Source organism: Hyperolius riggenbachi, chromosome 4 (genome assembly GCF_040937935.1).
Source record: "Hyperolius riggenbachi isolate aHypRig1 chromosome 4, aHypRig1.pri, whole genome shotgun sequence".
Classification (NCBI taxonomy): Eukaryota; Metazoa; Chordata; class Amphibia; order Anura; family Hyperoliidae; genus Hyperolius; species Hyperolius riggenbachi.
Window position 1 is genome coordinate 254,326,816 of NC_090649.1, and position 27,812 is coordinate 254,354,627.

Below are 27,812 nucleotides of genomic sequence, written 5' to 3' on the forward strand. Positions count from 1 at the left end.
GGCCCTCCCCCGCTATTCCTGGTCAGAGTCCCCTTCCCCTCTAACAATATCATTCCCACGTACATTTGTTATGGTTGCCTGTGTTTTTTGGCTCTGGATATTGCCTCTCTGTACCCTTTTCTAACACTAACCTTCCCCTCTTTTAACACCTAACACCCCACTCCGATTCTAGCCTTCCCCTCTTGACTCCTAACACTCTCCTATACTAACACTAACCTCCCCCTTCTCTACTCCTAACACTAACCATTCCATTCACAATTGATATGTATTTAGACCTTAGAGGATCCCAGGAAGACAAATTAATTTGTGCATCCTCCATTTAAGCAACCCTCCCTGGGTGGCATAAATGGAGGAGTAGGAGCAACATATGCTTGTTACTGGCTGGGCACCTCGTTCCTTCCGGCCGCTGTACTCGCTCAAGTGAGGTAAACAATAGCGTCACCTATCAGCTGACACATAGGCAGGGATGGTGGTGCATGATTGGTTGCTGTGTGAGTGGCAGGCCACTGATTGGTGCAGTGAATGTATTTAAAAAGTCTGCTGTCTTAGTCACACATTGCCCGTGATAGCGTTAGCTTGCTAGCTGCTGGGTGCTCTGTGTTGCTGAAGCAAGTACTCTGTACTGTACAAGTACTATATTTTGATCTTGGAATTGACCTTTGCCTGTTTATTGACCATACCTGTTGCTGCCTCTGTTCTTTGCCTGTTTCATCGTTATAATTATTGTTGCTGCATGGATCGACCTTGGATTGCCTTTTGACCTGATATTGCTTAAGCCCTTTTGTACTGCGAACTCTGACCTTTGTGTAAGACCTTGGATTGTTACTGGATTTGTTCTGTCTCCTGTTTGGCTCTGGTGGTCTATTGCCTGCACTACATTCAGCTCCAATAACCAGGGTCGGCGCTACAAGTAAGGCAAAGGGGGCAATTGCCACAGGCCCCAGAGTCCCTGGGGGCCCCCTTTGCCAGTGAAAGATGGTGCCAGATGCTTTGCCCGGCCGCCAGTTGCTCACTGTGTGTGGTGCACTGTGTATGATGTAGCGCTGGGCTGGGAGCCGGGGCGTGCGAGAGGTTAATGACGCAAGTTGGGGACAAGAGGACGCTTTATACAAACCTGATCCCTCCTCCTGGTGGTGTTGGCCACAGCGTCCTTGTCTCCATGGTTACCTGGCTGGCTGCATGTGTTACATACACGCAGCCAGCCGTAGTGCAGCTCTTACACCCCCATGTGACTCAGGCATGGATGTCATGCCTCCTCGCAGGCAGTGCGTCCATGCCTGCGAGGAGAAGAAGTGCGCTGATGTTGCTGGCTGGACCGCACCGGGGGGGGGGGGGGGAGATGGTTGGGGGGATGGATTTTGCCTGCTGCCTGACTCTGTTCTGGTGAGTCAGGGCTGATAGGCTCAACTGCTCACTTTCCTGAATATCTCACTGATCTAGTGGGGGTAGGGAGTGTTCTTGAAGCCTGGCTGCCATCCATGTAAACAGTGGAGGGATGGGAGCGAGGGGGGGGGGTGGAGCTTCAAGCCTGCCCTGCATAACCCTAAAAGTGATGGGGGGGGTTGAACTTGCATAAACCCTAAAATTGGCCGGGTATGGGCGGGTTTTTTTTTTGGGGGGGGGGGGACTTCAGGCCTGCTAACTATATGGGGGGGGGGGCTACCTACGGCATCACAGTGATGAGGAAGGGGGTGGTCAGAAGGGCCCCGAAGTTACTTTAGCCCCAGGGCCCGATTGGAGCTAGAACCGGCCCTGCCAATACCTTGCACCCTTAAAGGCCTAGGTGTAACCGAAGTCAGGTAGGTGTTGGCACCTCACCTCTGGTTCAAGCGTTGACGCGCCACATAAGGTGAAGACGGTGGAGTTAGATTGGGGTATTGGAGCTGATCTGTGGGAAATAGTCTGCCAAGCCTGACAATAAGATAATAAAATAGCCAAGTGCACCCTATATACATAAATTAAGTAGCCAAATTCCCTGGATAACAATGTCCACAATAGGAAAAATACATCTGCAGTAGCATACAGTAAGTGATTATGCAACAGCCTAGGCCACGGTTGGGCAAACTACAGCCCATGGGTCAGAACTACCCATTTACGCTTCCCAACCAGCCCGCCAATTCATTCCTGGTCCCTGCCCCATCCTTGCTCACCACTAGCGCTATTGCCCACGTTCATGGGTTCTTGCAGCGTCAGAGAAGATGCATAGATGTATGCACGCCAGGCTGATCAGAGTGTGGACATGTATAGGCAGTCCTGTAGTTCATCCCTCTCCACCAATAGAATTACTATGACAAAGTGATGTAAAGAGTGAGTGTGGATTCTGCAGAGACGTTCCCTGTGACACATGAAACCTTGAAGGGTGGCTGTTCCTGTCAGCTGCATGGATTTCTTACCAGGAGGGTGGCCATCTTGTTTGATGCTGGAGTTCACTCACATACCAGGTACTTTTCTGCTGACAAAAGGAGGAGAGACAGTAGCAAAAATTGCAATTTATTCACCAATGGCATAGGAGTGCATTTTGCTGTAGAAATTCAGATAAAAATTAGACATGCAAGTGTAAAGATGGGAGTCAAGCAGCGAGCGCAGGGTACTTGACTACAGTAGAATGAGCCTGACAGTCATTTCACGACAAGCAGCATTTGTTCCAACGCAACCTTGGAAGAAGTGCCACCTGGCTCAGTAATCAAGTGCCCTGCACCCACTGCTTGACTCCAATCTTTATACCCATTTCTCTTGTTTTTAGATCTACAGCAATATGCACTTGTATGCAATTGATGAGTAACCATGCAATTTTGCTGCTAGAAGTGTCAGGTGCCTATTGTTTTATATGTTAATTTGCTGCTGACACCTGCTTGTGTGTCTTGCATACTTCATACTAGCTATCACTCCCCCACCCCCCCACTGCCGGCGCCAGCCATGGGTCCTCTCTTTGTGTACAATATTGGTATTGCTGATTTGCACCGTGCCTAGCATCACCACAGCATCACCGGCAGGCACGCCCACTGTCTTTGAGTTAGACTGCTGCTAGGTTGATTTAGCCACACCCATTACCACTTTCCTGCTATGTACGTCACTCATTTACAGTAGCCTGGTGACCAAGGGTGTCCTGGATCTCCCGGGATCTTACCAACGCCTTTGCACAGTACACTGCATGAAGAGACATGCTTAATGTCACTTGTCACCGACCAGGATAGGTCTATGCTTCATGATACTTGTCACCATCACCAGGTAATCAGTGTTATTTTACAGCAAAGCCCTGACTGTTCGTAAGTGTGGGATTGCCTGGCCTTAGTTGTCACTTTTTGTGCATCAGCATTCTTTATTTGGGAATACATCCCTCACAACACTAGCACTTAAGATCAGGTTACTGTATACATTTATATTACTTCACACAAACAGTCCATTCATCTGTTCTTAGTCTGGCCCCTTAGTCAAATTTAAGAGCCCATTGCACCTCCTATGTGCCAGCATCCCCCTCTTTTTAAGTGTAAAAATACCCTGCTTTCTTGGGTAAATTGGTGCAGTTGGCACTCTTTGACCCAGACATACTTCTCTGCAAAACAGGGTATTTTTACAACTAAATGGAGGGGGATGCTGGCACACAGTAGGTGTGGTAAGGATCTGCACACCTTCCCACACACACATGTACCCAGTGGCGTAGTTAAGGAGCTGTGGGCCCTGATGCAAGTTTTACATTGGGGCCCCCAAACAGTCTATACATAACAATTGATACGGCGCAACAAAACCTGCCAAGGTTTACTACAGTGTCAGAGGTGTAAGAAGGTGAAGGGGAACAGTGTGTTAATGATTACCACTATTCTAAGCATCTATAGAAGTGATTATTACCAGCACAGGACCAATAGAGAGCTAATAATGCAACTGAAGGAGGGCCCCTGTCAGTGTGAAGCAGTACACTAATTACACTACCTGATTGATGTATACACACACAAGATGTTTTCAAGCACTTTAGGCCTCCAATTTAGGAATGTAATGTGATTTCTGCCCTTTAGGGATTATAACCCTGCTCTGCATCAAATCCGGAATTTTCCTGGGGACCTTTAGCATATATCCCACTCTGCCATGCCCCCCTCCAGGTGTTAGACCTCTTGAAACATATTTTCCATCACTTTTGTTGCCAGAATTAGTGTTTGTAGTTTTGAAACTTCATCTGCCCATTGAAGTCTATTGCGGTTCACATGATTTGCCGGTTCGCAAACTTTTTCTCAAGTTCGCTGTTCACAAACAAAAATCCGCGGGTTCGCAACATCTCAAAGGAGTTTATTAATTCCCCCTTCCTTGATAATGTAAGTGGCACCTCAACTAAGCAGTTGATATTGGCTCTTTACAGTGCATTTGTTATGCTCCCAATTGCCTACTTTGTGCACTAGAGGAGGGCTTTCTGAGTTAGAGAAGTGGCTGACATATCTGTTGAAGAGTGAGAGAATACTTTGACTAGTGTTACTAAAGTCTCATCCCATCTACCAGACCACTTGATCTATCTATGTGTTACATAGAGCTTTCCTCACTCCTGTGCACCTTGAAAAGTACTTCAGACCAAATTGTGATGATCTCTGTCCCAAATGCTATGTAGATAAGGTCACTTTCCTTCATATGATCTGGTCCTGTCCAATTATTATTTAGTATTTCTATTACACCGACATCTTCCACAGCACTGTACAGAGTTTATTGTCTTGTCACTTAATTATCCCTCAGAGGGGCTCACAATCTAAGGGCGGCCACTAATGATCCAATCTTTTTCATCCAATCTTACCAAATCTATGTAGTAGAAGAGTAAACTGAGTGAATATATTGAATGAATACTATAGGCTTTCCCTTATATTACATAGAAATGGTAAGATTGGATGAAACAGATTGGATCATTAGTGGCCACCTTAATACTTACCACAGTCATTTGTCAAGGGTCAATTTAGAGGGAAGCTAATTAACTTCTCTGTATGTGCAGATAGTGCCCTGGCTGGGATTTGAACCTGGGACCCAGTCAAGAGCATTAACCACTATGCCACCATGCTGCCATGGTGTAGTGCATAGTGCAGGAAGTAGTGAGAGTAAGCGATGCTGCAGACAAAGGAGCCCAGCGGCAAGTGATCATCAAATGGAGCCTGGTAGGAGGTGAGTTGTTTTTTATTGAGGCTTCCCTACACCCTTACTCTGCAGTGGATGGGGGAACATGGGGAGGCGGCCTGGGGAGAGTGAGGGAGGAAGAAGTTGGGCCCACTCCCTATGGCTCAGTACCAGTGTCGCCATGGCTCCCACTCCATCACCTATACTGGGGCACCTATGCCTGGCTACCTATATGTTTAACGGACAATTATCTGTAGATCAGATCCACCGGGTTGGATCTTCAGATCGGCAGATAATTGTCTGATCTGCAGATGAATGTCCATTAAACAAGGTGTGTATGATGATCTGCAGATGTCATAGACTATGAATGCATTTTGCAGGAACGGATCTTTTGCAGGGATTGAACTTTTGCAGATGCTGATGTTGCATGTGTACAGCATCTTTGTGTGCAGCATCTTGCAAAGATTTTTGGGGGAGTTCAGCTCCATAGAAAAGACTGTGTAGAGTATGGCTCTCATACTACATGGAAGGGGGTAAAATTGGTCTGTGATCTTTCATTTTCCAAAGACTTTTATCTGACGTGTGTACGCACCTTTAGGGTAAGCTGAAGCCGACCGACTGGGGGGTCACTACGGTTTCTACCGCCTCAGTAGATTACCAGTGGTGCCAGAGTAGTGCGGAGGACGCCAAGAATGCGTGTGGAGGAGGCGTTCCCTTCCGGAAAGAGACTTCCGGTTTCTGGTGACGTCATAGTAGGGTGGGGTAGCCGCGTCTCTACGCCACAATGCGGAGAGTTACCGGCAGGCAAAAGCGTTTCTGGCAGCTTCTGGGCATCCCAACAGACTCCAACACTCTAAGTCGTGGCAGACATGGTGGCAATAGCTTCGCAGTTGAGATTGCCCTGAAACAAAATGGCGACGGCAGACTTAAAGGGGACAGAGTTGGCAGTCAGCGGGGTTATTTAAACAGCAGAGCTGCAGTCAGAGACGGCTTGCAGACAGGATGGAGTCTCAGAACATACCTCCTGCGGAGCCAAACAAAAAAGGTGGACAAAGCCAGAACACTCAGCAGACGGCTTCTTTACCACTTTCTCAGGTAGTATACTTCATATTTCCTACCTTCTACAGTATGCAAATATTATGGTTGTTTAGTGACACTTGGTTTGTTGGAAATCTGTTTTCTTATAAAGCAAAGCTCCGGAGAAACAAGTTTCCTTAACACATAAATCCAAGTCAAATAGATGCAATAGTTGCAATGCAAAGTTGCCAAGTGATTGGAAAAAAGCTGATTGCAGCAAATGTGTATCCGAATCTGAATCTCAGGACTCAGCCAAAGTGGTGAAAGATGTTTTCGAATCATTTAAATCAGAGATGCAATCCACTTTTAAGGCTTTAAGAAGTGTCATTACTGACAATCAGGGGACTAGTCAGACAAAGCTGCTTCCTCTGCAGGCAGAAAGCCTGAAGCAATCGATTCCTCTTCTAGTGACTCGATGGAGTTGGTAGGGGACCTGTCTAAATCAAGATTCGGATCAAGATTTTAAAGAATCTAAATCTTCCAGATTTTTGTTTAACCAAGATGAAACTGCTGAGCTATTAAAAGCAATCTATGATGGCGAGCAGATACTGGAAACAGCTGAGGAAGTTTCTGCTCAAGACGTTATTTACAAAGGGTTAGAAACTCCAGCCATTAGAGTTTTTCCAGTTCATAAAACTTTAAATAAAAATTGATGAACAATGGGAATTCCTAGAAAAAGTTTCAGGATAGCAAAATCGTTTAAGAGAAAATTTCCTTTCAGGGATTCATAGAATGAAAGATGGGATAAATGTCCAAAGTTTGACGCAGCATTATCCCAGTACTCAAAGAATGCTGACTTGTCATTTGAGGATATGGGGGCACTTAGAGATCCCCTAGACAAAAAAAAATGGAGGTATTAGCAAAAAGATCCTGGGAAACAACCTCTTTTGTATTCAGACCGAATATCGCCTCTATCTGTGTTTCCAGGAAACTTATATCCTGGATTGATGAAATTCAGGAACTATTTGCAGTGGGTACTTCCCCTGAGTAACTGTTAGAATCTTTTCCGATTGTGTCAAAGGCCCTAGCATTGTGATGCTTTGGTGGAATCATTTAAGGCTACGGCAAAAAGTGCGGCTGTGATTAATTCTATCAGGCGACTGATATGGCTCAGAACTTGGGAGGGTGATTTTACTTCAAAAACAAGTTGTGTGTGCCATGAAATTCAAAGGATATTTGCTTTTCGGAAAAGATTTGGACAATATCCTTTCTAGATCCACAGATAAAAGGAAGACATTTCCAGACAAGAGGAAAAAATTGACTCCCAAAAGATTTTTTAGAGGCAGGAATATTACGCCTCAGAAAGGTAAATCACCAGAGCAGCTAAAAAGGTGGCCTTACCTCCAGGAAAAAAGTAGAGGGTCAACTTCTTTTAAAAAGCCGACAACCCCTGGAAATAAAGACTCAAAATGACCCTCGGTTAAGGGTCGGGGGGAGGTTAAATCATTGTCTTCCATGGTGGAAGGAAATCACAAAAGACAAATGTATTCTAAATTTGATAGAGTCAGGTTACAAACTAGAATTCAACAGACTCCCTCCCCCAAATATTATATCACAAGGGTTCCTCGGGACTTAGAAAAAGCCCAGGCCCTGAGACAGGCTGTCATTTCTCTACTAGACCAGCAGGTTGTGCGTCAAGTGCCCGTACAGGAAATAGGGGAAGGTTTTTATTCCCACATTTTTGTTGTAAGAAAACCATCGGGAAAGTTTCAACTAATAATAAATTTAAGCAATCTGAACCAGTTTTTGAGAGAGAAAAAGTTCAAGATGGAGAACATATATACGGTAAGGGATCTACTTACAGAACAGGCATGGATGGCGACGATAGATCTCCAGGACGCCTATTTACATGTTCCGATCAACCCGGGGTATCAAAAATACCTAAGGTTTGCACTAGAGTTTGAAGGAGTTCTTTGCCACTATCAGTTCAGAGCCCTCCCCTTCGGGTTAGCAGCCTCCCAGCGCATTTTTACAAAAGTCGTAGCAGAAATGACAGCCTTTCTCCACCTACAAGATGTAAAGATAGTACCCTATCTGGATGATTTTTTAGTTTTTGCACAAACAAGGCAAGATCTAGAGAGGGATCTAGATTAATGCATAAAGACTATAGAAAGACTAGGATGGATAGTCAATCAGGAAAAATCAATTTTAGTTCCTGCTCAAAAGGTTTTATATCTAGGTTATGTTTTGGCACTATACAGCAAAAGATTTGGTTACCGCTAGAAAAAAATAGAAAAGGTTTTCCGAAAGACCTCCTGTTTCCTTGCGCAGGAGAAGGTCTCGCTACGGGAAACAGTCTCCTTACTAGGAACTATGACCTCCTGCATCCCAGCGGTGCAATGGGCTCAGTTGCATTCTCGACTCCAGCAGGAATGGTTCTTACAGGGGGGGGGGGGGGGGGGGGAATTATCGAACTTTAGACCAGAAAAAGATTGTGACTCCAGAGGTATGAGAGAGTCTCTTATGGTAGTTACAAATTACAACCTCAGAATCTATACCATGGAGAGGGATTGGTATCCAAAAGAAGTGATTTCTATCACCACGGATGCCAGCGCCTGGGGGTGGGTTGCACACTGCCAGGACAGACAGATCCAGGGGGAATGGAGCCAGGATCAAAATGAAAATTCCTCAAATTTCAGAGAGTTAGCAGCTACAAAATAAGCTCTAATAGCTTTTTCAGAAATTATCAAAAACAAACATGTCAGGATTCTATCGGACAATGTGGTGACGGTTTCATACCTGACAAAACAGGGCGGAACAAGAGTCAAGAATCTCATGGATCTATCTATGCAGATTCTTCTTTGGGGGGAGCAAAACTTATTATCCCTGACAGCAACCCATATAAAAAGAATAGAAAATCAGTTGGCAGACAAACTCAGTCGTGCTCCGGTTCTAGAGGCAGAACGGGAGTTATGCCAGGACACATTCTACCTAATCACCAAGAGATGGGGGATTCCGAAAATCGACCTTTTCGCTTCTCCCTAGAACGCAAAAACACCAGTGTTTTATTCCCTGCACGAGTAAGCAAGTGCAGAGAGACTGGATGCTCTTTCGATTCAATGGGGGAAAGGTCTATGTTACGCCTTTCCTCCATTCAATCTACTCCCAAAACTAGTTCGGAAGATAAAAGAGGAACGGGCCACGGAAATTCTCATCACTCCCTGGTGGCCAAAAAGGGCTTGGTTCCCATTAGTAAATTCCATGTCAGTTCAGAAGCAATGGGAACTCCCCTACAGACCAGACATATTATCTCAGAAAGGGTTATACCATCCGGACCCTCAAAGATTACGTTAACTGCCTGGATCCTGAAAGGCAGATGTTAATCAAGAAAGGGTTCTCGGACAGAGTGGTTCAGACTCTCCTTGATAATAAGAAAGAGGTAACCAGAAAGATATATGGAAAGGGTTGGAAAACATTTAATGGTTGGATTGAAAGAAAGGGGCTACAAAAAAGAAAAATTGATCTACCCATAATACTAGACTTTCTACAGGATGGAGTTGACTTAGGGTTAGCAGTCAGCACTCTCAGAGTTCAGGTTACAGCACTGTCCATATTCTTAGATAGACCACTATCAAAAGACCAGTACATTACAAATGGGCCTTAATCGAAGCAACCCACATACTTCCAATCTCTCTAGCCTCACTCATTTGGTCAAATTCTCCCCATCTCTCCCCGATATCCCTGGGTCTTCCTACCACTAGGTTTATGATTCGCCTTTGGGCTAACAGCCTCGGATGCAGGTCTTCGATCTCCTCACAGACTGCAACCATTCCTGGGTAACCCCAATTTTAAACCTGGTTTAAATAGGGATTTTATGAGGCGGTGGTACTCCAAAGAATTTTTTCGATTGCAAGACTGGCTACAACCCTCCTCTATATCGTACATAACTTATGACCACGTCTGCAAACACCTTCCTCCCTCTCCTAAACTCTTTTTAGAATATAACCAAATTTCTCATTTTTTGAAAACTTTGCTACCAAACCCTTCTATTCTGGGTCGTCCGATGACTTTTGAGGATCTCTGTATTCAAAGAGGTCATCAAAAGGGTCTTATAACACAGATATATGTACTCCTATGTACAAAATCGTTCACTGTTACCCCCGACCATTCTTACATGACTAAATGGGAATCTGTCCTACCCCAGCCTCTATCCACTTCTGACTGGGACTCTGTTTGGCAAAACGCCAAAGACTCCTCCATGTGTGTACAAATTAAAGAGAACACATGCAAAATATTATTTAGATGGTATTTAACGCCAGCTTTGCTCTCTCGAATTTATGCTGGATCTTCCGACCTTTGTTGGCGGGGCTGCGGCCTTAAAGGAACGTTAGACCACATATTTTGGTCCTGTCCAGTTTTGTCCTCCTTCTGGTTGGAGATCCAAAAACTAATCTATCAAGTTTTGGAGGTCTCCATTTCCCTAGACCCCACCTATATGCTCCTAGGCAAGTCTCTCCCCCAGACCCATAAATTCGAAAGAATTTTAATCATTCGTATCCTCACTGCTGCCAGGCTGTCCATATCCTCTAACTGGAAAAAAATTGCCCCCCCAGAACTCTCAGAAGTCCTAATAAAAATCAAATGGATTAAACTTATGGAAAAGCTAACCGCTACCCTTAGGGATACTGAATTACGCTTTGATAAAATCTGGGGTCCATGGGAGAGCCACTTCTCTAATGATTAGTCATTACTGGGTATTCCTACACATCAGGGTCAACCCTCAGATTCATCCTGCCCACCACTTTGGCCACTCATTGCAATAAAAACAATACCAGAACCAATCTGATTTCTTTTTCTTAACGAGTTTCTTCAACCAAACATAGGGGTTAATGTCCTGTCTTTTGTTTTTTATTTTTACTCTAAATTGGCTACTACTCAATACTCACCTTGATATCTACAGGTGCATGGACCTTGATAAACTCTGTATTAGGTTTAATTAGGTGGATTGATTTTTGTCATCTACCTTATTTCGATTCATACTGTGGACTTGGACACTGACATGATATCTGTATACGTTTCCAGTCCCTAGTGGCAATCTTCCTCGCTTATTGTACCCCTACCTGTTGATTGTACCCAAGGTATACTACTCTGTACTAAGATTTGATAATTGGCTATGTTCCTGTACTTGTAAACTCTTTCCTTTATAATCAAAATAAAAATTAGTGTTACAAAAAAAAAAAAAAAACCAGTACATTAAGACATTCCTAAGGTCTGTAGCAAAATCGAGACAAATTAGGACATATGGGTTTCCTCCATGGGACCTTTCCTTGGTATTACAACATCTACAAAAGGCTCTATTGGAGCCTCTTGAACAAGCAGAAATGAAATTCCTTACATTGAAGGTAGCATTTTTGCTAGCTATAACCTCAGCAAAAAGGGTAGGAGATTTACAATCAATATCAATAAAAGACCCCTATATGTCTATCATGCCAGATAGAATAATATTTAGGCCAGATCCGGCATACATTCCTAAGGTGAACACTAGATTTCACAGAACCCAAGAAATAATACTACCATCCTTTTGTGAAAGACCTACATCAGAAAAAGAAACATTAATTCATCTTCTGGATGTGAGGAGATCAATACTCATATACTAAAGAAGAACAAAGGCATAGTGGGAAACAAATAAACTACTAACATTGTTCTCAGGTCAAAGGAAAGGCATGCAGGCAACAAAGGCATGAATAGCCAGATGGATTAGACAAACAATGGAAATTGTTTACAGATTGTTGGGGAATAGTCTTCCTATTCAAGTTAAAGCTCACTCAACCAGGGGAATGGCAACATCCTGGGCTGAAAGAGCAGGGGCATCTGTGGAACAAATATGTAAGATTGCAACATGGTCAAGTCCATCAACATTCATAAAACATTATAGAATTGATGTACTTTCACACCAGGACATATCCTTTGAGAGGAAAGTCCTACAAGCAGTCATCCCACATTAATAGTGAGTAAAACAGTTTCTCTTGGTCTCTCACTTCTGGGGGGCCAGACTGGAGGACGTAGAGAGAAAATACCTGGTAAATTCCAGTAGCATGTTTTTCTGATAGTCCTCCAGGCCGGCCCCCCTCTAAAATTCCCTTTCCCTTATTCACTCTGGTGTCTTCTATTGCACTATTCCAAGCCTGTATTGAGCTCAGGGTGATGTAGTTACTCTTGTAAAAGTGAATGGGTGGTGGAGAGGCGCACATTTATGCAGGGGGAGGGAGTTACTTCATTAATTATTCATAGTCTGTGTTTCCCAATAGGTGAACATCGGTGTCCTCTCATTTCTGGGGGGCCGGCCTGGAGGACTATCAGAAAAACCTGCTATCGGAATTTACCAGGTATTTTCAGCACAGAGGCGCTCTTGCTAAATTTGATAGGGTTTAGTCTGGCAAACTTGGCACTCCGTATACTCAAGCGAGATAGGTTCCATGTCTGTTTCTTATTTCTGATTGGACGGTTTGACAGGTGCCAAGTTCTTTATATACCCACCCCTTTTTTTCCTTTATAGACTGAGTGCCTGTACACAAAATCCTTCATGAGAGCCTGTGGCAAACTGGCAATTACTGTGTGTTTGATCTTTGATGCTCTGTTTACAAACAGTGTACCTTGTGTGCATTATTAAATGTACTAGCCATTAGGCTAGTTTAATAACGAGCGCTAGGTTGCACAGAGCTACGCACACATGCTCCAGGCCACGCACGAACATGCCCACTCCCGTCAATGCGTGCATAGGATTGTTTTATATTCTTCTATAAACTTGGCATGTTTTTTAAAAACATGAAGTTTCCCCTCATCTAGTAACACTTAATAATTTATAATGACACATTTTTTTAAGCATTTATATCAATTAAAAAAAGCCTGAAATATCCCATTGTCACTCACTAGAATCTTGACCCTTTACTGTGCCACTTAAAATCTGGATATGATGCTGCATCCTATTTTATTGAGATGTTTCTTGTTCACACCCACACTTCTCTCACCTCTTTAAACTATTCATAAATCATCATCCTCTATATATCCCCTTCTTATATCTCCTAACATTTACACGCTCAGAAGTCCTTACCCATTTACACATCTACTCCCATAAGTGGAGCCCTATGGAATGTCTATTTAGCGCACATAAACTTGAAACACACACAATATTTTATCTATATAATCCCCTCATTTTCTGTGGTCTTACTGAAAATTGGCTATCTCCCTCTGGCACTTTTAATTGAGCCTCCATGCCTAATATAACAATTACAATTCATAATAACACCACAATAAATTTAATTCTTCAGGCTCATTACTTAGGGGGAATATTTGATTCAGGACTCTCATTCAAACATTACATTAACACATTAGCCATCTCTTGTCATCTTCAACTTTCCTCTGTAATGTCCATTCTAAACCAAAGTATAAACTGTATAAACAGAAAGCGAGTGAAGTCACATAGTGTATATAAATAATCACTCTGACAAATCCCCTTAAAGGGAACCTGAAGTGAGATGAATATGGAGGCTGCCATTTTCATTATCTTTAGACAATGCCTGTTGCCTGACTTCCGTACTGATATTCTGCATCCTCCAAATCCTTTATTTTGTTCTTGCTCTAATTTGAAAAGACTTGTGTGAGAATGTTTCAGGAAAGGAAACTTAAAGAGGAACTCCAGTGAAAATACTGTAATGAACAAAAGTGCTTAATTTTTACAATAATTATGTATAGATGATTTTGTCAGTGTTTGCCCATTGTAAAATCCTTCCTCTCCCTGATCTACATTCTGACATTTATCATATGGTGACATTTTTAATGCTGGCAGGTGATGCCAGTGGAAGTAGTTGCTGCTTGCTTTTTTTGGCAGTTGGAAACAACTGTTATTTCCCACAATGCAACAAGGCTTCCACAGTGTGATGTCAGCACCATGGCCCTGACATCACACTGTGGAAGGGGTTTAAACACAATATCAGCCATACAGAGCCCCCTGATGATCCGTTTGAGAAAAGGAAAAGATTTCTCATGGGAAAGGGGGTATTAGCTACTGATTGGGATGAAGTTCAATCCTTAGTTCTCTTTAAGGTAAGTATAGTCAGCTTTCGTTTTTTTTTTTTTAGTTCCACCTCACACCAGCATTCAGCACAAGTGGGATTTAGTTACCAGGGAAATAAGAATCTTGGGTACTACTTCACAGTTGTAATATGTGACAAGTAACATCATTAACATTGAAATCCATTAGCTCTGGAGAACACTTGATTATCAAACTGCTTTAAAGTGTACCTGAGGCAAACGTGACATGATAAGATAAACATTTGTATGTACAGTACAAAACATAATAATAACCAGGCTGTATTACTTGATTTATTTTTCTGCCTGAAAGAGTTAATTTCTAGGCATGGAAGTTACCACTTCTGTCGTTAGTACCTTGTCGGGCATATAGTAAACATCACTGATAAGCAAATTACAGCCATAAAAGTTTTCCTTACGGAATACAACTTCCGAGGCCAGAAAAAGGTCAATAGTTCATGTATTTTAACTCTGGGACACTAAATAGGCTGCTACTGATTAGAAACAGTAAAACATTCAACCTACTTTGTATATTTTTAAATATAAAAGAAAACCATGGGATACTGAAAAAAAGTGATTTTTAGGAGTAGGAAGATAAATATATTGTTTATCTCATCAGTTTATTTTAACTTCGGGTTCACTTTAAGGCCTCCCCTACCATGGCTAGACCATAATATCTGGTAAATGTTTTTGGAGCTGACAAACTTACTACTGTACATATAATAGCCCTGATGCACTAACAAACTATGTTTTCCTGTTGATGTGATGGGTAAGGGTTTTGGCAAGATCAGGAGACAGTGATGGTTTTCTGTTAAAACCTAGTCAGTGGCTATAGGAAGGGCTAACAATGTACATTCTATTGCAGGGTGAAATCATGACACTACCTTTGAAAATAACTTGAATTGACTCAATATAACTCCAGAGCTTGCACCGGAGCTTGTTTTCCTGAAACTCTTCTCTCTGATGTCATGGCAAGTAGAAAAATGGCCCAAATGCTACTAGCCCAGTGTTTCCCAACATTATTGCAGCCTGTACCCCTTTATGAACAACTGTGTTGGTCAAGTACCCCCTGTATTGAGTAACATCATCTCAAGTACCCCTTGAGGCATACATATTGCTTAGGAGTACTGCACAGTTGAGCATAAAAACTGTTCAAACATTCATTGATGCTTTTAATTGATAATATAGACTTACTCAGGATAATTTATATATGGTTTATCATTTTTTCAATTTCAGAACTTAAAGAGAGTCTGAAGCGAGAATAAATCTCGCTTCAGACCTCATAAATAGCAGGGGCATGTGTGCCCCTGCTAAAACGCCGCTATAGCGCGGCTTAACGGGGGTCCCTTCACCCCCAAATCCCCCTCGATACACCCGGGGAGCGCTTCCTGGTTGGGGCAGGGCTAACCGCCGCAGCCCTGCCCCATGCGCGTCTGTCAGCGCGTATCTCCGCCTCTCCCCCGCCCCTCTCAGTCTTCCTTCACTGAGAGGGGCGGGGGAGAGGCGGCGATGCGCCGCTGACAGACGCGACTGGAGGCAGGGCTGCAGCCGTTAGCCCTGCCTCCAGGAAGAGACAGCCAGCGACCTTTTCACGACACACTTTTGCAAGGGGTGGGTTGGGGGTGAAGGGACCCCCGTTTAGCCGCGGGATAGCGGCGTTTTAGCAGGGGCACACGTGCCCCTGCTATTTATGAGCTCTGAAGCGAGATTTATTCTCGCTTCAGAGTCTCTTTAAGACAATTGATTGACTATGGCAAGTTCAAGTACCCACTGAGGCCTACTAAAGTACCCCCTGGGGTACGCGTACCATGTGCTGAGAATCTAGTTGCTAGCCAATATAGAGAGCAATCATTTACGTGCTCAAACTTTTTTTTGGATTAGCTCTTACAAAACGTATGGGAAATGCCACACTGGGGACCATACATTCCTTGGTAGGTTCATCCTCAAACCAGGACTCGGCACTGTAGTGAATTGCTTGACCAGTGGGTGAACTGCTCACAGCTTTTTGTTTACACTATTGCTGAGAGGGCAAAGATCTGTACAAAGCAGGTAATTATGGCACACAGCCCATTCAGAAGATGTGGAACTGTCATAGACCACAATCAAATTTGTGGCTATGGCGGCGCACACTGAGTAACTTGGGCACCGGAGTTTGGCTATTTTTTAGCCAAACTCCCACTAGCATTGGTGATGGAAATTGCTAGGATACTAAGAGAACTGGGGCACTTTTGGGAACTCCACACAAAAAATTGGTGTGACCATCCACCAGAATGTGGGTGTGGTCATGGGTGGGGCCAAATTTACATTAACTTTACAGCGGTCTAAGGTGGTAGTGGTAGTGTTCTGTGGACTGATGAAACAAAATTAGAATTGTTTGGGTCCATGGATCAACGCTATGTTTGGAGGAGGAAGAACAAGGCCTATGAAGAAAAGAACACCTTGTCTACTGTGAAGCATGACGGGGGGTCAATCATGCTTTGAGGCTATTTTGCTTCTGCAGGTACAGGGTGCAAGGTACCTTGAATTCTCTTCAGTACCAGTATATTGGATGAAAATGTGATGCAGTTTGTCACAAACTTGAGGCTTGGGAGACGTTGGACCTTTCAACAGGACAATGATCCCAAGCAGGGCCTGGTCGACACATAGGCTCACGAGGCTGGAGCCTCTGGGCGGAGCTCACTGCAGTCTGAGTGGGCGCAAGGAGCATGTCTGTGTATTGCCTGGCTTGCCGCCTACCATCCACGCTGACTGTGTTCATGCTGGGCTCACTGGCCGGTGCCTGGTGAGAGGCAGGGGAGCTGGGACGGGTGTCCCATGCTAGCCACAGACCAGCTTTTATCGGGTAATCAGCTGTTTGCTGCTGCACTGTCCCCAGTCTCCCCTGCGTGTATTCACAGAGCAGAGCGCCCCTCCCCTCCTCTTCTCTCCTCTGTCACACTGAGGGGGCGGGGCTGAGCACTGTTGACTGGAGGCCCGGGAAATCCAAGAAAGAGGCAGTCGAACTCTGGAAGACAGGTACATAATTATGTGGGGAATTGGTTGGGGAGAAGCACTGTGAGGAGGGGGGAGAAGTGTCCAGAGCAGAACATGCAGGCATGATTCTGTTCACATCCAGCACACACACTGCCTGTTCCTGAGGCTGAGCTGAAAGGATCAGTTTCCCTAATGCTGCTGCCAGGAGTGTACATGAGACACTCATAGCTGGGAGCCCTCTCTCCTTCTTCCCTGAAGCTGCTGCATGATTATGTGGGGGCTGTAAGATAACAGGACGAATAACTGCAGTGTTAATATGCCAGAGCTGGGCTTCCTGGGTGAAAGGAGAGCACACAGTGGAAAGTAACTATAAGCTGTGTGTCAGGTCTGTGATGATGCTTCTATGTCACCAACACTCATGCCTCTCTCCCATTCCCTATCACTCTCAATTCTAGTGATGGGTCGTTCGCGAACGAGCTGGCTCTAAGAGCCGGCTCTTTGCTGCAAACGACAAGAGCCGGCGCCCACTTTGAGGAGAGCCGGTGCCTCAGCCACCCACACAGCTCTGCTTTGCTCTGTAATAAAGGGCGCTAAGGCATGCTGGGAGATGTATTCCTCCTCTTGCAGCTTGTAGGAGTGTACGGGGCGGAGCAGAGCAGTAGCAGGAGGGATTGCCCCAGTCAGAGAAGCAGTCTGAAGTTGTCATGGAGACAGGGGTGGGGCTTTTACTCCGATTCTGAGTGGTGTCTAGTGATATTTAATGAAGAGCCGGCTCTTTAATGGGAGCCGATTCAGAAGAGCCGATTCTCTGAGAAGAGTCGGAATTCCCATCACTACTCAATTCCTCCCTTGTCATGATGCTATATCATCCCTTAACCACACCCAACCCACTCCCCCGCCCCCTTTCCTGTTTCTAAATCTTCTGCCTCTCTACCCTAGCTTTCCTTCCCTCAAATGTCTCCCTCTCCAAAAGCATCCCATCAATGGCAGAGCTAAGGAGCTGTTGGCCCCTGATGCAAGTTTAACAATGGGGCCCCCCCAAGCACTCTATACATAGCAATTGATACGGTGCACCAAAACCTGCCAATGGCAACTACAGTGTCAGAGGTGCAAGAAGGGGATGGGGAGCAGTTTGTTAATGATTACCACTATTCAAAGTAAGTATAGAAGTCATTATTATGAGCACAGGACCAATAGAGAGCTAATACTGTAGTTGAGGAAGGGCCCTTCAGGGCCCCTCTGGCCCAAGGGCTCCGATGCGGTCGCAACCTCCGCAACCCCTATTGCTACTCCCCTGCATCCCATCAATGTTTCACTTTTAAAGTGGGCTTAAACTCTTGCACAGGACAGAAGGAAAACTGAGAGAAATGTACCCTGTATGCATTTAGAGAGCTTAGCCTGTCTAATCCCCCTCATCTGTGACTAATCACAAGTTGTAATTTGGTCTCTCCCTTGTGCCACCTGATTGACATGGAAGATGAGGCAGATAAGCTCATCTGAAAGCACAGGATGTTAGCAATATGTCTGCTTCCATGAAAGCAGGAAGTAGAAAGTGCAGATTTATTGCAGGATTTGTATCAGCTGCAACAAAAAAATTTTTTTCTATGAAGGTTCTTATGCTGTTGCCTATCTTTTAGAGCAGAGAGGAAATTCAGGTCTGCTTTAAAGTGGTCACCACCGATACAATTCACCAGACAATCAGTTGTCCTGGACCACTAATGAACGCTTACCAGTATATCTAATTCGATCAAATTGATGGAATCAGTCTGTATTAATTCTGTTAATGAGCAAATTGGATAGCAGCTTTCCAGTGGCGTAGCTAAGGAGCTGTGGGCCCCAATGGAAGTTTTACAACGGGGCCCCCCAAGCACTCTATACCAAACAATTGATACGGCATACCAAAATCTGCCATTGACAACTACAGTGTCAGAGGTGCAAGAAGGGGATGGGGAACAGTTTGTTAATGATTACCACTATTCAAAGTATCTAGAGAAGTGATTATTATGAGCACAGGACCAATAGAGAGCTAATACTGTAGTTGAGGGAGGGCCCTTTGGGGCCCCTCTGGCCCAAGGGCCCCGATGCGGTCGCTACCTCTGCAACCCCTATTGCTACGCCACTGCAGCTTTCCTTCCATTAGTGGACCTGAACAATCATTTCTGATCAATGTTATCAAATCAGATAATCAATTGTCTGGAGAATTGTATAATTAATGGCCACTTTAAATATTTAGATAGTGATGATGCCCTCCATAGCACTTTGCAGAGTACATAGCAATACTATTTATATAGCAGTGATATCTTCTGCAGCACTTTACAGAGTACATAGTCATGTCACTGACTGTCCTCAGAGGAGCTCACAATCTAATCCTACCATAGTCATAGTCTAATGTCCTACCATATGATTGCGTATTTATATAGCACCAACATCTCTTGCAGTACTTTACAGTGTACATAGTCATGTCACTGACTGTTCCTTTAGAGGAGCTCACAATCTAATCCTACCATAGTCGTAGCCTAATGTCCTACCATATTATTATGTATTTATATAGCACTGATATCTTCTGCAGCACTTTGAAAAGTACATAGTCATGTCACTGACTGTCCTCAGAGGAGCTCACAATCTAAACCTACCATAGTCGTGGTCTAATATGGGGTGGGGGGGGAGGAGGGGGCGCATCTGGGCAGCTCAGTCTCTGCTGATAGTGGACCTTGTCCCGGCCCTGGTCCCAAGCATACCTCCAAGTCCACTAGAGCATGGTTGCAGATTCAAGGCTGGAACATTTTGGAGTGGCCATCGCAGTCACCAGACTTAAATCTGATTGAGAACCTCTGGTGGGATTTAAAGAAAGCAGTTGCAGTGCGCAAGCCTAAGAATGTGACTGAACTGGAGGCTTTTGCCCTTGAAGAATGGGCTAAGATACCCTTAGATCGCTGCAAGACACTTGTGTCAAGCTATGCTTCACGTTTAAAAGCTGTTATAACTGGAAAAGGATGTTGTACTAAGTACTAAGAATGAATGTCACTTGGGGGTTGAATAAAACTCATAATGATGTGAGCACAGAAAAGACATTTGTGGTTATTTCATTATAAATGTTATGTTATATTTGTCTGACTTACAAGTGCCTCTTTGATTTAATTGTAAACAACATGACTGAAATGATCAAAATCAATGTCAAACTGGCCAAAACACTCAATTTCAGAATTGTAGTTTTAAAATAAAACATTCTACTTTGGATAAAAGCCACACACTTTATTTTCGCATTTGTTTCGGTTATTGCAACGTTTAAATTATATCCCTAGTACAATGCATGTTGACAATATTTTATTCGAAATAAAGTTGCATTTTTTCAGTTTTACATCCATCACTAATTACAAGCCAATAATTTAACACTAATATACCCTCTTGACATATATATTAAAACATTTTTAGTCCCTAAAGTCTGTAGGTGTAATTTTAATATTTGGCCACAAGATGTCCTTGCTCATTATTGCCTATTTTGTACAATAAGTAAGCTAAATAGGAAGTAATGTGTGCCTGTGTTACTTCGGAAGTGACACAGGCCTCTCATTGATGCCGGAGATCACGTGGACCTAGAGAGGAGATTAGTGAATGGGAACTTTGTTCCCATTCATTCATTTAATGATCGGCGGCGGAAACGAGCGAGTGGGAGGGAGCATGGCGGTACCATTTAAGAATGATAACTGTTTTTGAACAAAAACAGTGATCATTCTCGGCGGACATGCACGGATTGGCTCAGGAGACTTTTATGCTCTACCACCAATCCCCCCCTGTCACCATGACCATCAAGATTGTTGGCTTCCACCCGCATGATGGCGCACACACCGCACAGCCCTGCAGACTGTACCGATGTGAGTCTCACATCCCTGGGGCTACAGCAGTACCTGCCGCGGGTGTGAGAATCACGTCCATGAGGCGGAAATGGTTAATACAAAAAAGATATAGGCAGTGTTACTTAAACATAACTAGGCAGATTTACCTGGCTTTGTGTTGGCTGGTCTAGCTTTCTGTTGAGCAGGCCAGCCTGCTGCCAGGTTGGCTGGAAGCCCCCCATACACATCTGGGGCACCCCAGAATAGATCCGGGGCACATGCCACTAGCAATGCCCCTGGGTAGCTTGGGTGCCAGGGTTCGGTTATTATATAGCCAAACTAGGCAGGAGTCAGTAAAAAGTGCAAGAAGTCCAGCTACCAGATAACAGCGGAGATAGCAGGGATGAGTAAGCAGAGCAACACTCAGGGTTCCTTGGGGCGTCAGGTAGCCAAACCTAGATTGAATGCGGCATTGCGCTAGTATTAGGGGTGGGTAGATGGGAACAGTTGGTGTTAGTCATAGGTAGGTGGGTTAGAGTGGATTAGTGCTAGGCGTAGGTAGGGGTGCTAATGTTAGACATAGGTAGGGAAGGGTAAGTGTGAGTGATAGGTTAGGGAAGATGGTAGAGGAATATTGGTAAGATTCTAATTATTGGTAACGTTGTTACATTGTATCTGGATCCATAATTACCCGGCTATTTTTACATGTATGCAGATCTGTATCTTTGCAATGATTTAGGCTAGGCACCATCAACTGACCCTGAACCAGCATTGGGCCCACAGTCATGAAGTCTGGTGTGCAAAGTAATTGGACTGATTCACTAAGCATTTGTGGACCAAAGACCAGGGAGGTATGTGCTTTGATCCATACAGCACGTCAATACAGTTTACTTTTAGGATACATATCTAGAGTTCAACTTTAACTAAAAAACTAACATATAGCTTTATTTTTACCATACTTGTCACAGTCTACTAACAGTGTGTTTCTCTTTGCACACGGAGTTAGACATAGGTAGGGGAGGAGAGGTGACCTTAGAGTACGCGGGGCCTGGGACGAGTGTCATATGCGGGGCCTAAACTCATAAGTGTAGGCCATATACGGTACCGTACCACCATGCTCACGGGCTTGTCCGCCTCTAATGCAGTACGCCTTATTATTGTTTAAAAACAATTAAAGCGGAATATAACCCTGCATTTCAACTTCGCTCTAAAACATTATTTACAGCATATTATATGCAACCAGCATTTTTTTTTTACTAGACCAGCATTGGAAGGGTTAAACACAGAGGTTTAAAGTTCTGTGGAGAGATATGCAGAAGTTCAGATAGATACATAGAATGTATCAAGTGATAAATGTTACACACTCTTTGGCTGTCCTCCAGCTCCTTCTCAGTCAGAGACAGTGAGTCACATGCCACACTTAGATACATTTATGTAAACAAAATGTATCTATGTCAGCTTTGGATGCTTCTGCAGTTCTGTCCAGGAACTTAAAAGCCCTGTGTAACCCTTCCAATGCTGGTCTAGTAAAAAAAAAATGCTGGTTGCATATAATATACTGTAAATAATGTTTTAGAGCAAAGTTGAAATGCAGGGTTATATTCCGCTTTAAGTTTGTTAAAGGCCACTAAGCCAACCAATAAACTGAGGATGGGTACTAAGCTGGCTGGGGAGCTAGTGATGGGTACTAGGTTGGCTGTGGAGCTAGGGATGGGTGCTAGGCTGGCTGGGGAGCTAAGGATGGGTACTAAGCTGGCTGGGGAGCTAGGGATGGGTACTAGGCTGACTGGGGAGCTAGGGATGGGTACTAGGCTGGCTGGGGAGTTAGGGATGGGTACTAGGCTGGCTGGAGAGCTAGGGATGGGTACTAGGCTGGCTGGGTAGCTAGGGGTGGGTACTAGGCTGGCTGGGGAGCTAAGGATGGGTACTAAGCTGGCTGGGGAGCTAGGGATGGGTACTAGGCTGGCTAGGGTGCTACAGATGGATACCAGGCTGGCTGGGGTGCTACAGATGGGTACCAGGCTGGATGGGGATGGATGCTAGGCTGGCTGCAAGCTAGGGATAGGTAGAGTCTGGCTGGGGAGCTTGAGGTAGGTACAAGCTGGCTGAGGAGCTAGGGATGTTTACCAGACTGGCTAGAGATGGGTGCTAGGCTGAATGGGGAGCTGGGGATGTGTACTAGGCTGGCTGGGGTCTGTGTCTGGATAGAGATACAAACTTTTGAGTCCAAAGTTTTTACCCATCCCCAACCCGAGACCCCTCCGTCTCCAGTCCATGCTCCACTGACCCCCTTCTGCTATAGCAATGGCATCAATATCAGAGAAGCCAACTCAACAGCTGCTAGTAGGCCAAGATCCTGCTTCTCCCCTACCTTCATTTCAAGACCCCCCTTTGGTGCTTCCCAGTGCAGAGTAGCACACTTAAATGCCCTGCTCCAGCACTGCGTCTGCTACTCTTCACTGCAGCAGCTCACTCCCTTCTGTAAAGGTCCCCATCAATGATAAAGTCTTGATTGTACAATCTTAACACTTTTATGTAATACCTGGGACTACCTAAAGTATCTATTCAAAATATACTCACTCAGTTTACCCTTATACATGTCTTTGGTAAGATTGTACAATCAAGGTGGGTATCTTTAGTCTTCTGATACTTCTTGGGCCACATGACAGCAGGTTGCTGCAGAGAAAAGGATTGGAGCACGCAATTTAAATGTCTCCACTGCTCCAATTTGCATTGATTGGGGTGGGGGGTGGGGGCAGAGAGATTGTAGCAACATGCACTTGTTTCTTCTGGGGGGAGAAAAGGTGGGTGGTCACCATTGTCATTTTCAGGGCAGGGGGAGGTTATGGAGACAGCACATGTTATGAAGGGGGGAGGGAGATGGAGAGAAAGATAAACATACTTATCAGTGGCGTAGCTAAGGAGCTGTGGGCCCCGATGCAAGTTTTACAGTGGGGCCCCCCAAGCACTCTATACATAGCAATTGATACAGCGCACCAAAACCTGCCAATGGAAACCACAGTGTCAGAGGTGAAAGAAGGGGATGGGGAACAGTTTGTTAATAATTACCATTATTCAAAGTATCGATAGAAGTGATTATTATGAGCACAGGACCAATAGAGAGCTAATACTCTAGTTGAGTGAGGGCCCTTCGGGGCCCCTCTGGCCCAAGAGTTCTGATGCGGTGGCTACCTCTGCAACCCCTATTGCTACACCCCTGATACTTATAAGAACAATAGGATGATGGCTGTACTTGCAATGGGGGAGGGGGAGGGAATGGTGGCTGCCCTTGTTATGGGGAGTGGCCTTAATATTTAAAGAGGTATGGTTGTTGAACTTTCTGGGGGATAGGGAATGGTCACTATGTTTGTTATTGGGGGCAATATTGAGCACATTTGATTGGGGGAAGGGGTTGGGGAATAATGGGCTTACATGATATTGGTGATAAATTGTGGGCAATCTTGTTATGGGGTAAGGGGTCTTACTGTGGCCACATTTGTTGGGAAGGGGGGAAGGTTAGGGTGGCTGCACTTGTTATGTGAGGATGGTGTCCATACATGTTCAGGGGTGAAAGGGGAGAACAAGCGACTGTACACCATGGAGCTTGGCACAGTGGGTTTGTTGTAATGGGTGGACTGTGGGGCTTTATAATTTGTAGTTATGTATCTATTCCATAAATAGGGTAGGTCAAGTACATGCCCAGGTGTCTGTGTCCTCCAGCTTCCAGGATTTTGTATATTTCCTGTGGCTCTTCAAGAGCGGCTCTTGTTTCCATTCGCTGGCTGGTGTGCACATGCAGGTCACACTGAATACTCTAAGTAAATAGGAGCAATGGCCACTGAATATAGAGAGAACTGATGCAGCCTTACCAGTAGTATTGGATTCAAATGTAAAGGGACCCTAGGCAAGGCAGTAGACAGCGCTTTGAGTCCCCAGGGAGAAAAGCACTATATAAATATTATTGTTATTGTTGTTATTTGGGGCCCCCTTGTGGTCTTTTTGGTAAGCTGAAGTGTAGAAAGGTCAGAGAAGGTGGCTGGTGTGCCCCTTAATACCCAACAGACCCCAAGCACCTGCCTAGGTTGCCTGGTGGATGATCATGCTCTGCCTACCTATAGAGGAAGGCTACGGCTAAGGCTGCAGGCCGTTAAGCTGCTAAGTGTTCAGATGGAGCAGAATCAAGCAGAGGGGGAAAAGGTTAGACAATTGTTAGGCAGCAGTGAAACAGTTGTTGGACAGTATTTGTTGTTTGGATGAGGTCAAGCAGCACCTTTCCCAACCAGAGGCAACTGCAATCCAGTCTCATTTTCAAACCTTGCAAGAAAACTTAAATAAGTTAAATAAGTGGGAAAACATACATCTTTCATGAGTAATCCTGCACAGTTATAGTAAGCACCAAAGAATTATTTGCAAATGAGTATCTGCAACCAGCTCCCTTCGCAGTTATGGGTATAAATATAGACATCATCCACAGAAAAACAACGTGAGAAATGTGCATATCTTGCAGAAAAGACAAAACATTCATTGGATAAAGTGAGTATTCTGTGCTACAACAGTGTCAACAGATAGAGGCTAAACTGTGTGACTATAGCTGCCTGGAACTGCAAACGTCTCCAGGCCTTAGTCATAATGCTTATAGGCCATGCGGGGGTTTTCAATCCCACATCTGGTGGGCAGGGATTATAGTTTTCAGCGATATATGGATATATCAGTGTTAAAGCATTCTTACATTAACCAAAAATTATGTACTGGAGTAAATCAACAATGCAAAAATACTGTGTTATTATAGTTTAACTTCACTATCAGGTTTTGTATAGACAAATGTACATATTATAGAGACATCAGTGAAAAATGCTGCATATACTGAGCCAAATACTTTCAGTACCCATAGAGGTACTTTGGTACTCACCTCCCTTGCTTATAGACCTCGGGTATTACTCCTGTTGTCTGCCGGTGGGCTCTGCTCTCAGCACACGCACTCCATGGCCAGAATAGAAATAGAGTAAATATCCGAATAAAGCTCATAGTCAGCATGTTACCTCCAAGTGTATGGCCCAAAAATAGTCCAAAGAGGAAGCACTAGATGCAAAATGTATATTTTCTTGAAGATATTGGTGGGTCATCTCATTATTAGAAGGATGTTTACCCATACAGAAAAGAAACGCCACTCAGTATTTAATCTGGAGGCTGGGGAAAGCAATTTCCACTAAACCTATAAATCCGTCTACGTCAGATGGCTGGATATTAAAGCTGTGGAGAAATCGTGTCTCTTTCTGAAACGTTTTTGTGTTTGTTGCTTTAGGCAGTGTAGATATTTCTTATACTGGAAGTTGTGGAGCCTTTGTAGAAAGCTTCAAATGAGCAGCAGCAGCAGTCTTGTAATGACCTCCAGAAATCAGTCACTTGTCATTAAATGATTCTCCAGTTACTTATCTATAATATTTCTCGCATACAGCGGACTAATGGATGGCTCTGAATTATGCTGCTCTCCCTGGAGAAGGGAAAGTCCTTTTTAAACACAGAGGCATATATATAGGCATGGTACAGGGCTTGTTCTACTGAATATATATATACGTATATTCCTTGCATTAAGGACTACCCAAAGTCTCTTGGTTATACAGTAGAATTAAATTATAATGTAGCATCATTTTTTTTTTGATATTGTGATAACTTGCACCAATGTAGCCTAATTTTTGCACCTAGCGCTTTAGCACTTACAGTACTATGTAAGATACACACTTGGCTGTGCTGAAAGTGCTTTACATAAAACAGTGTCACATCTGCTCCATAAACATACAGTATATGAATTAAAATGGATATTTTTCAATACAATATTTTATACACTTCTTGACTGGTGTTGACTGTACAGTATTAGAATATATACTATCGGAAGCACTTACGTTAACCTCCCCATTGTAATTTATACCCTTTACGTGTCAATGGGTACACAGGGGAAGATGTTTTTCTTCTTTTTTTTATATCTATACTTATACTTTCTTTTTTATTTCCTGATAACACAATTTTGCAGTCAGTTTTGGATAATATAATATTCAAGAGATGATTTCTAGTAATTAATAAAGAATGTCATTTTTTTGAAAAATGACCCTTTTTCATAACTAGGGCATTTCCTTGTTGCACATGTGTTAATTACAGTGATACCCCAGAAGACACAAGTCACCTCCATATCAGCTAAACACAGCAAAGCTTTTAGCAAACTTTATGTCAAACACACAGCTCTGGAAAACATATTTCTGTGTGGTTTCAGTTGAATGTTATTGGACGGAAGCCACATAGTGATTGGCTGGCTGCACGGCACTTGTAAACTAAACAGGAGGTGAAGAGGACCTGTATTACTGCCAGGAGCAAGTAATGTATAATACTTCACTGCCACTCTGCAGGGCCGTCCCCCAGCTCCTGCTCCTGAGACCCCCAGACCCCACTCCCCCCCTTCCTCCTGCAATGGCTATTGGTTCGCCCCTGAAGCAGCATTTACAACCACCTAATAAGTATCACACATCATCATTACAGTGCAAGTAAAAAACAAAGGAAATAGCCCAAGGTTTCTCAGCCCCACCTCCAAAAAAAGAATGGGCTTTTCAGGGGGATAAAATGTAGACTCATTTGGTCATACCAAGACAGGATAATAAATACCATGGCTCTGATTTAGTGAGATGCAAATATACATGGGAATAGTGGAAGTCTGGGTGATCCACCAAATCTTTAATTGATCTATTAAAATTGGTCTGCTATTGGGTGGCAAAAGTTTCCAACCCTAACCTGGGTCTTATCAGATCATGGTGAGGAATGCTAAATATAACA

The 27,812-nt window shown here is 44.0% G+C and overlaps 1 protein-coding gene and 1 long non-coding RNA gene across 3 annotated transcripts in view; one reads left to right on the forward strand and one right to left on the reverse strand.

The window, feature by feature from the left end:
* The window catches only part of GABRR1 (gamma-aminobutyric acid type A receptor subunit rho1), a 122,848-nt gene extending 96,517 nt beyond the window's left edge, over window positions 1-26,331 (reverse strand). The window contains exon 1 of one of the 2 annotated variants that reach the window (XM_068231135.1): window positions 25,903-26,331. In XM_068231135.1, coding sequence (XP_068087236.1) covers window positions 25,903-26,027 — 125 coding nt within the window. In that variant the 5' untranslated portion in view covers window positions 26,028-26,331. The remainder of the gene's footprint in view (window positions 1-25,902) is intronic. The other variant, XM_068231136.1, reaches the window with a different exon arrangement.
* Window positions 17,135-27,812, forward strand: part of LOC137503730 (uncharacterized) — a 57,836-nt gene continuing 47,158 nt past the window's right edge. The window contains exon 1 of the long non-coding RNA XR_011019316.1: window positions 17,135-17,202. This is a non-coding gene — a long non-coding RNA (uncharacterized lncRNA). The remainder of the gene's footprint in view (window positions 17,203-27,812) is intronic.